Here is a 10,636-nt window from a genome sequence, read left to right on the forward strand (position 1 = left end):
TCCTGAAATGCCTTCTAAATACAGACCCAGAGAAGAGGATCACACCAGAGAAGGGTCTCACACACCCCTTTGTCTCAATGGCCCATCTGGTTAATGAAAGAGACACCAGCTTGGAGTAAGTGACTGTGTTTTGGTTTCACTAGGGTTGAATAGACACATGATGGGATTAAGGGACACATTTGTTTACTGAATGAGTGATCCATTCATTTATTGTCATGTTTTATTCTGCATTGAGGATTCCCTAGAGAAAATGGCAGTCTTTCCAATTGATGACTTGGACGAAGAGCTATCACCTTGTGGTGAGGCTGAGGAAGAACCTGAATGTGAAGAGCCTTCAGTCACACCTCCTTCAAATGACGTGGACTCAGCTCTTCCTCGCTCATGTGACAGCCTTAAAAATGTGTCTCATTCATCTGATGGAGCAGAAGCTGTGACAGTATCAGACTCTACTGGCTCAGCCGTAGAGGAAGCAGCTGTAAGCCAACGTGCAGCCTGTTCAGCTGAGGAGACATCATCCAATTGCAGTTAACCTTATGAGTGTCCATCTACCAAAGTTAAGAAGATCCCCCTGAAGAGAATCCGTAAATTCTTTGGCAGGGCATTAAGGACATTGTTTTGAATGAAAACAACCGAATAAACAAATGTTGAATGTCAAATTCATATAGGCCAAGTGTAAAAAACAGTCTTTGGAGTTTTTGTTGGAGGCCAGGTGTGAATTGCTGTTAAACCTCCTGGGAAATGACAACATCGTAGGTGGGGGATAAGTGGAGTTTTAGACCTCCTCCTCTTTTGAGGGAGTTGGCCCTCCTGTGTTAAGTCTTGTGGGTTGAAAGTTTAGAACTGAAGAAGTATCTTGGATACGTCTCAAAGTATCTTCAATCCAGTCCAGTTGCTCCTCTTGGACTTCTTCAGTTCAGACTGATTGATGGGGAGTCACAGATATTTAACCTCTGTGGGGTCAGCAGCACAAAGTGAACACACAACACAGAATATTCCTGTTTTTTAACAATTAATTAAAGAATGAAATAATGAAAAAAAAAAAACATACATTGATAAAGCCATTTATACGATCGCATCGATCTAATGCTTTTTCAGTCTAAATTAGACTCCATCTCATGTTATAAATTGTCACATCATATTGCGAAATGTTATACGACAGTATTAACATTGTAAGGCATTTCAAGAATAAAACATGAACTGCTGACAAACTGAAAACAAAGTTGGACAAAATTTCATGTGGCACAGGATTAAAAAGCTCAGGTATTCTGAGGTCTCCTGCTTAATAGCCAGAATGCTGAGTTTTACTGACCAGTCTGAGGTGTATAGAGGCTGCAGATTAATAAAACATATGTGTCCTGCTGCTTTCAGATGGCTGCAATTAATTAATGACCTGAAGATTAAGCTTTTCATACAGTATAAAGCAACTTTTGGACAACAGATATTGTCATTATCAATCATATTAATTTATAAATCTACTTTACTAATTTAACCACATTAAACTTTATATTTTTTTATGCTGTTTTAAACACATCTATTGGCTGGGGAGTGTTTGATTAAACATTCTGAAGTGCCAGTGTTCCTCTCTTCCCACCTGTGCACCGTGCGTGTTGCACATGGCACCAAAATACACAGACAGAGAAAACAAATTCAGGAAACGGTAGGAGGACTCGTTGCGTTGGTCATTATAATTACTAACTAGAGCTTTCTGTCTCCTCCACTTGGACTCTCAGCTGTCTCTCTCACTTGCTCATTCTCCCTCACTAAAATAACTTGGGAGCTATTGCATCCAAATAACAATCAGAAAGCCAAATAACTCATAATTCATCCATGATCCTTTTGGGAAGGCTTAGCCTCACCTGACCTCGCATAGCCAGACGTATCTCAATGGCGCTGTGTCAGCACTGGAGAATGGTCTGGCTTCATTCATTATCATTCTGCTATGGGGAAAAAAATGCTCTGGCTTTTTTGTATTTCTTTAAGCAATAGATCTTAGGCACAATAGTCTTAGGCGGCACCAAGCCCAGCATGCAGCAACAGTGGTTCTGCAAAATAGTGTCAGTACAACATTTACATGTGGGGAGGTGATCACTCTCATTAAAATGGCTCCCCGCAAAGAAAAAGCACAAAAAACAGTAAAAGACGTGTGTGAACTGTGTGATTGCACAGATCCAAATCTTTGTCAACACTTGCCTTTTTCAGCATGTAGCTTGGAGGATGTCATTGTTTCCTGTAGCAAAGTGGGTTTTTGAAAACGGGAGCAGGCCGGTAGCGGAAGAGGAGGAGAATGCTGTGTGACACATGCAGCCAATGGCAGGCTTATACCTGCAGCCTGCACTCTGGTGAGTCAGGCTAACCCCCCCAACCTCTTATTAGTGCCTCCTATGACTGAAACACACAACGCAATGTGCATGTTGCAACTCTGTTGAGTACTTTAAATAAAATAATACTTCAAAGTTATGATATAGAAAATGAAAAACCTGCTTTTCCCTCCATACCATCTTTTTCACAACAATCCTCAGGGCAGGATCTCAAGTTTACAATTTGAGTTAGAGTGAATTTTTGTCTCCATCTTTTGTCATTTCAGATCTGCCTCAGAGACGTATTTGATTGGTTGCAATAATTGTCATTTAAGGATGTGTTTGCTGTGATTTATTGCAATCATTGCGATTTATCACTGTCAATTCAAGCCCGAGTCATGCTTAACTTTCATGTCAACCACTACTAAAATGCTCACACAGACGTGCTTTTATTCTGAAGGCAAGACACTTTCCGGTCACATATTGTTGTCAATTGGCGCAGCTTCTCCCTGATATGATTCAATATCAGGGTTTTGCTTGGAGCAATTGCCCTAAAATTCGGTTAAACTCTCTCCGCTGAGCTTTGTACAGAAAAAAAAACCTCTCTGTCAGTTTTCTCCTGGGGAAAAGCAGAGAGTTTTAAGCAGATTTTGTCACTGCTCCTTCAGGTATCCCTTCTCTGCCCAAATCAACAGGGTTTTTTCATGGTGATACTGCCATCTAGTGGTGTTGCCACATGTTTGCTGCTTCGCAAACATCTGGCAAAACCATCAGATGGACAAATGAAAGAAACAATGATAGATTCAAAGAAGCCATGGTTTGGCCTGATATTCAAAATGTAATATAAATATTGTTATTATCAATGGTGGATTATAACTATGGAGATCTACTCAAGTAGGCTATTTAAGTATAAGTTTGAGAACTCCTGCATTCTGTATTTTATGTATTTTGAGATACCTTACCTAAATATTTCAGCTTAATACCATTTCATACTTTTAGTCCACTGCATTTCATTGGCAATATTTTTATTTTTTTACACTACTGCATTTAGCCTAATGGACATCCATAGTTACTAGTTACTTTGCAGATAAAGACCGGTTTATAAATTGTGAAACAATGTTATGGATTAAACCACTCTAGCAGTTATATGATGGTAAAAATATAATACCCATTGAAAATGTTACTTAAGTAAAACTATGTAAGTATAATCAGGAAAATGTAATTTAAGTATTAAAAGTAAAAGTAAGTCAATTCAGTAAACTGATCCCTGTGACTATTTTACATCATTATTACTGATGCATTAATGTGAAAACAGCCTGTTTTAGTTGGTTTAGGTGCAGTTCTTTTTAAAAAAATTTTATATACACTTGAAAAAGTCATTCAGGGGACCTTCTATCATTACTTTATTAAATGCACTGTGGCATTGATGCGTTGTTCCCTCCTAGATGACATGTCCAGACAAAATAAACATGCACAGTGCACGGATATAGTCTACGTTTTATAAACTTATTAAAGGTAATTGTCCTTTCATTTTCAAACCTTTTCTTATGTCCAAAAGAGACATCTTCATGCATGGTCTCCCTGTGAATTTTGTACATTGAATGAATCTTTTGTAGCTAACATTTCTTGGAGTTACATACAGTTTTTTTTGTTTTTTTTTAAAGATTTCATCTGCCTGTCTCCTACAGTATGTACTCTAAATGTTTAATAATTTGTTACCAATTTGAATTTAGTTTTTCAGTTGAGATTTGATCTAGTTTTATTTTTCATACCACTTCTAAACTTATTAACGTGAGATCTTTTGTGTACAAATGATGAGTTGAATGAGTTATACAGCTGAGAGTTCACTCTCAGCAGTATAATTCGTTAAATTCAGTTTCCAAAGAAACATCATCAGCGTATTAGCCCCCAGCATGATTTTTTTCAAAGTAAATACTCTCTAGAGACCACTCTGTTTTGTAGTTTGAATAAAGAATTCCAGATGGAAAGTTCTTTTGGTATGTTGTTTGAATGGTTGTCTCTTCTCATAATAACGAAAACAATGAAAACACTGAGAGGAACCTGGCATGGTATCTTTGTATGACTCTGGTACAAAGTGGCTCCAACAGGAGCGATTGCGGCTGTAAGTTGTTCATGGTAAATGACGAACTGACTCTTCAAATTGAGAAAATGTAAAGCAAAAAAGCAAATCTGTCTGAAACATTTACCAGGATGACTGATCAGCGGTTGATTCAACTTAATATCATAACTATACTCAACTTGTTTTCTCAAGCCCATATGACTTAAGAGACTTTGAACTTATGATACAACCTAATAACTTAACCTTATTTTAAGTATCAAAGAAATAACTAGTTGAAAGGACTTAATTTTTTTTATTTGTAATCAATTTAAAATCTGGTGTTTATGATGTCAGTCTATGATTATCAGTAATAATTTTGAATGTAGAGGAAAAACTTCACCTTACTTAATATCCTTACTATGTTCAACATAATTTCACCAGAAGTTGTCATAACTCAAAAATTGTCATGCAAAGTCTTGTGTTAATTTTATTTGTTGAGCTTAGATATTTGTTTTCAGAGTGTAGAACTCCAACTAATGATTATTTTCATAATGGAATAATCTCCTGACTATTTTCTTGATCAATCGATTGTTTGGTTTGTAAAAATTGTGAGAAATGCCGTCGCAATCGTCCAGAGCCCAAAGTGCTACCATCTTGATGCTTGTTTTGTCTGTGGTTTTGCCCAACCAACTGTACAAATCTCAAAATGATGAAGGAAATGCAGCATATCATCACATTTGGGAAGCTAGAACCATTAAATCTTTGGCATTTTTACACAAGAAATTACTTAAAAGATTATCATAATAGTTGGGTAGTTTAACATAGTAAATATAGAGAAAAAGAACCATATTTCCCTCTGAAATGTAGTGGAGTGGAGGTAAAGTAGCATAAAATGGAAATGGTCACCAAAAGTACAAGTACCTCATTTGTACAAATTCGTAGCCTACTTACACAGTACATGAGTAAATACATAGTCACTACATCACTGTGTATAGACCCTGACAAGGGCGCTTTGCTGAAATGTGTTTTTGGTTTTTTTTTTTTTTTTTCAGAATAAGTAAATGAGTAAATGATACCTCTCCGACCACTGAATCTCCTCGCTCACTAGCTGCTTGCCGGCAGTACTTAATTTCCCATCATGCTCTACCGTGAAGCGGTGTCCGTGGCAACAGCACAGGAAGTGGCGCGCAACTGTTGAAAAACTGTCACACAACGACCGAGGGAGATTGTGTACTGTTTAACTTCGTCAACCTCAAAGCCAAAGTGGAAGAATTTTAAACAGCCTGAAACGCTGTTCTTATAACAAACCGTGGCTTCATAGCGTAAAATGTAAGTGCTATTTCAGTATCTGGCGAGCTATGTACTAAAACAAATTTAAGCTAACATTAGGCAAAGTTGGGCATCCTAGGTCAGCAACTAACAGCTACTGATGCATAAACTTAAAATTACTGGGAAGGAAACGTAGCTAAGAGCTAGCCTAATTTGTCACTCATCGGCTTCATTTACTTGTGATTAATACCTGTGCTGACTACCGCTACTCTACACAACCACACCGTGTTCCTACTGTGAACCATGTACCCCTTCATAATGCCTATAAACAGATGTCGTTTGTGAGACAACACAACAAAGGAAAAAGGCCTGTTCGGCCCAAAAAGGCAGCAGCTCCCAAAAGAGAGTGGGTGGTGAGTACAGAAACCTGTTGAAAAGAAAATTGAAAAGCAGGAAGGCTACTTACTTACAATTAAGTAGCTTTCTCTTTGAGCCAGTAATGATTCATTCTTTAAATACAATTTTTGATGATGTAGCCCAAATTCTGCACATTTAGGAGGAGAGTCCACTCATATTGACTGACTTTGAACTGATTTCCCTCATAAAGTAATCTGAAAGACATTTTTTTTAATAATGAAACGATTATCACTACTTGTTGAGGACATCACTTTAGTGGACAGCATTCGATTGGCAGCAATTCTTATTAAGAACAGCCATAAGAAGAGCTGCTTTTTAATAATTTTATAAGTGAAGTTTTCAATAGTACTGGTCTAACTTCTAAATGAGTAATTTCACTTGAGTAGAATATGTTAGTATTCTTCCACCACTTCACGAACTATATACATTTTTTTGATTAAAATAATCAGACCTCCAAGTTCACTTACTCTCCTTTTTTAGGACTTTTTCTTAAATAATTTTTGTTAAACTATCCTCTGAGCAATTTATTAATGTCAGCTGTACATTGTTGGTTTCAGAGCACTGTGAATGACCTGTCTGTGCACAAGCTGACACCTGTGGAGCTGGTAAGGTGTTTGACTATGGTGTTGTTTTATGAATACTGCCTTTTTTTGTGTGATTTGTTTACTAGGGAAGGAAATTGTGTTGTCTCATCTCATACTATGCACTACAATAGCACTTGAACATGAGTATAGTCAGCTGATTGTACCGAAACATTTGATAAACTTATTAGTCAGGGAGTACAGAACACTACTAATAATGAGTTTTTACAGCACTACTTTATTTTATAACTTGTAGCAGTACTTTGTCAACACTCCTGAATTTTTACGGACTAAATTTTTTAAATCAATTAATTTGAAAAATGTCAAATTAATGGATAATTAAAATTAATGTTTGTTGCAGTCCATATACACTTGTCTGACTGTTCTCTTCTGCTTCAGAGTCATCGCCATGAGATTCACAAGTCCCACAACAAGGGTGCAGCAGAGTGGGAGCTCAGAGAGAAAGCTCTGAAACACCATCTCAAACATACTGCGGGTCCTGTACCTCTGGACCAGGCTAGCCTCAGCACCATCAGGGAGGTGTGTGTGACGATGATTTCCCTGTTACTTTAACTGTCTTCTGTGCTGACTTGATGTTGTTTGTATAAGAAGGAATACAGTTTTGTTTGTTAAACAGAAACAAAAATGGAAACATTACCCAAACTCTTCCCCTGTACTGAGTTTAACATGATGATTGTGGTGTTTTTAACACTGCAGGTTTTCTCTGACCAGCTGCTGCTGCAGGATGTGCTGGCCCGCTCTGACAGAGCAATGGCCTTGGTCAAGGACCTGTTTGGAGATGCTCCACGCAGGCAAACTGGTAGCAAACAACTTATTCTGTAATATAGATACTTAGATGCAGTGATTAGATAGAGTGCATACTAATCCTTCACAGACCCATTTGGAAAGTAAATATTGGAAGGTTAGGTGTCGATGCTGGTATTTCAGTTTGTTAATTGTGCAAATAATCCTGTATGTGTGTGTGTGCGCACGCACGTGCGTGTGCGCGTGTGTGTTTGCGTGTGTATTTCAACAGGACATCCCAGTGTGACCATGGCTCCAAACTGTGACTCTGACTCAGAACTGCCTGTTCTCCAGAGACAAGATCCTCCCACTCAGCTGTCACTGCTCAGCCAGTCTATGATGGATCAGCAGGTTTGTGTGTGTCAAGATTATGTTATAAATTTGTGATATGTTACTGTCGCCACCAACTATAATCCACCTGTCTAATTTTTCTTAATAATAAGGTACTGCAAGTCTATAGCATCATAGGTTTACTTTTTTGCATACATATTTTTGGTCTGTTTGCATAACATATTTTCATTTGCTAAATGGTACATTCCAGGCTCTTAATGAACTTGAAGCTTCAGAGGAAGACCAAAGTGACGAAGACGCCTATCCTTCTGGCAGTCCAGAGTATCACATCATCCGAAGGTACTAATGCCTGCAAAACAGACAGTGCCTGCAACCAGTACTCACCACCGCAATCTGAGATAATAAATTGGCTTGTGCTCTGTTTGACGGGGAAAATGTAATAGTGAAGCTTTTACTAATTGCTACTTTAGTTTCACATGCCGCTGACACCACTACATCCCTCATGATACTTTTCTTTGCAGGGCCATTGTACAAAAAATGAAGGCACAGTCCCGGGGTAGAGTTATAAGGCAGCGGAAAGTCCATCATCCCATCTCTGTCCAGGGAAACGGAGATAGTGTTCCTTTAACCCCCTGCACATCAGGCAGAGCACCAGAACAAACAGGTAAGATGAGCATGTGAGCTCCCCTAAGGGCATGTGTCAGATGAAAAGGAAATGTTTCATGGTTATTTATTTTATGCGGTCAATCCACAATGACACATATACTATATATCAGGTGTGACAGTTCTACAGTACATACAAATTCATCCCACCTTGTTTCAGCTCTAAATGCCACAGTGGCTGTTCAGCGTGTTCGGACCAGACAGAGCCAGTTAGAGGAGGCAAAGGAGGAACCATCTGTCCTGGTTACTCAGGTCCTGAATCCTGACATGCCTCTCAACCAGTCAGGTAATAACTGGAAGGGATTGTTTATCTTCAAAATTAAATACTCAATGTGAAAATGCTATCATATCAGAAATTTTTTTTTGTGTTTCTTTGTATGTGTTCTTCAGGAAGGATCAGTAGTCGAAACAGCAGGACACGGAAGGGTACTTCTCAGAGATCAGAGATGGATGGCCCCTCTGTTGCCTCTCTCAGTGGGGACCAGTCTAGTCTAGGCCTGCTGCAGGCCATGTTAGGTCAGGTGGAGGAAGACTTAGATATTCTGTGTCCTGACACAGTATCAGGGTCAGCACAGAGTCCGAAACAGCCCAGAACACAAGGCCTCACTGGATTCTCTGTCGCACTGGTTTCCACACTCGGACGTTTAGTGCGCCTCCTCAAACAGGTACAGCAGTAGATCCATAAAGTCTCCATTAATCTCAGTTATAGACAGATAGTATACATTCAGTATATCCAACATATATGGACAAGGCAAGAAAGTAATTGGGTCACCCTCAGTTTCACTCAGGGTCCATAGTTTTGTCATTATTGTGTTTAAAAATGGACAATAGAAGCCACTTCTGCTGTATTGGCCATATTGGCATTGTTGCATTTTGCTTTTTTACTACGTATCACATACAGTATACTATATGACTTCAAATAATTTTTTCAAAGCATACCATAGTGTTGATTGAGTGTTTGATTGTTTTTCTTATTTCCAGGCACGCCTTATCTTCAGGTCATTTATTTCCAATCATTTTGTTTTTGTCAAAATAACTTAATTGATGCATTAATTTAATTTAATTTAATTTAATTTAAATTAATTTAATTTAATTTAAATGCATTAGTTATTAAGGCAATGTAGACTTTTCAAGTAAATATGCAGTTACTTTTGCATTCCCAAGCAACAATAACATAACTCTGAGGACAGTCAAAGCAAGCATAAAGGTTACTTTAATGTTAGCTGTTTAACTTAACTCATTCTCTTCCCCTTTTGTGCTAGACTGATGAGGGAGTTCAGAAAGAGGCTCAGGAAAGGAGGAGACTAGAGGAGGAGCTGAGAGAGCAGCGGGGGCTGATTGATGCTCTCACTGCAGAGACCATGACTCTGAGAGAAGAGGCTGCCGCTCTGCAGGTGCAACAGAGTTTACCTCATGGTCTTACACTGGTTTATTATTAAGATTCCATTTGTACTGATATATCCTATTTATTTCTTGTTGTTTCCTCTCAGGCAGGGCTGCAGCAGCGGACCACAGAGCTGGAGCAGAAGTTGGACAAAGTGGTGTTGGTGATTGGGGGACTGGGACTACAGGAGGCACACACTGGCCCACCCCTAGTCTCTGATGTCAAAGCTGCAGGTTCATACAGTGTGTGTGTGTGTGTGTGTGTGTGTGTGTGTCTGTGTGTGTCTGTGTGTGTCTGTGTGTGTGTGTGTGTGTGTGTGTGTCTGTGTGCGTGCATGTATATATATGTGGTACTGTAAATGATGAATAATTGGTTTATATTTTGCTGAATTATTTGTGGTCAGTTTGTCAGTCTACACCTGCTCCTGAGCGAGTTCCTGAGCGAATACAAGCCTCTGTTTCTCCTGCCGTCCTGCTCTCCCCGCCTCAACAGAGAGACAACTGGCAACATATTCCTGGTAACAGTCTCATTCTTTTCAGTTATTATCTGATTTCTACTGTTACCCCCAACTTGATCCTCCCTCAGTCTGACATAAGAAGCCTAATTTAGCTTTTGCCCCCCTTTTCACAGTGACTCATCCTGTATCATTGCACCAGCACCTTCCTCCTGTAAATAACCTCCGGTCTTGTGAAAACCTCCAGGCCCAGAGCTCAGCCTCTAGCCTCACCAGCTTCCCTCTCACCAGCCTTCCCTCCACCTCCTCATTATCAATGACATCTGACCCTCTCAGCTCACAGCTCCCACCAGAGGCCATGCTGGCTGAGATCGCTCAGCTGAGCAGACAGAACGACCTGATCAGGTCCCAGCTTAG

The 10,636-nt window shown here is 39.2% G+C and overlaps 1 protein-coding gene across 2 annotated transcripts in view; it reads left to right on the forward strand.

Annotated features, from left to right (window-relative positions):
- The first annotated feature begins 5,507 nt into the window (after positions 1 to 5,507).
- The window catches only part of spice1 (spindle and centriole associated protein 1), a 7,396-nt gene continuing 2,267 nt past the window's right edge, over positions 5,508 to 10,636 (forward strand). For both annotated transcript variants that reach the window (XM_040126292.1, XM_040126293.1), the window contains exons 1-14: positions 5,508 to 5,685; positions 5,958 to 6,038; positions 6,600 to 6,647; positions 7,023 to 7,163; positions 7,341 to 7,443; positions 7,660 to 7,778; positions 7,969 to 8,057; positions 8,240 to 8,382; positions 8,542 to 8,667; positions 8,772 to 9,046; positions 9,644 to 9,775; positions 9,872 to 9,998; positions 10,169 to 10,282; positions 10,396 to 10,636. The exon at positions 10,396 to 10,636 is cut by the window's right edge and continues 181 nt beyond it. In XM_040126292.1, coding sequence (XP_039982226.1) covers positions 5,958 to 6,038; positions 6,600 to 6,647; positions 7,023 to 7,163; positions 7,341 to 7,443; positions 7,660 to 7,778; positions 7,969 to 8,057; positions 8,240 to 8,382; positions 8,542 to 8,667; positions 8,772 to 9,046; positions 9,644 to 9,775; positions 9,872 to 9,998; positions 10,169 to 10,282; positions 10,396 to 10,636 — 1,739 coding nt within the window. In that variant the 5' untranslated portion in view covers positions 5,508 to 5,685. The remainder of the gene's footprint in view (positions 5,686 to 5,957; positions 6,039 to 6,599; positions 6,648 to 7,022; positions 7,164 to 7,340; positions 7,444 to 7,659; positions 7,779 to 7,968; positions 8,058 to 8,239; positions 8,383 to 8,541; positions 8,668 to 8,771; positions 9,047 to 9,643; positions 9,776 to 9,871; positions 9,999 to 10,168; positions 10,283 to 10,395) is intronic.

This window comes from Xiphias gladius, chromosome 5 (assembly GCF_016859285.1).
Source record: "Xiphias gladius isolate SHS-SW01 ecotype Sanya breed wild chromosome 5, ASM1685928v1, whole genome shotgun sequence".
NCBI lineage: Eukaryota > Metazoa > Chordata > Actinopteri > Istiophoriformes > Xiphiidae > Xiphias > Xiphias gladius.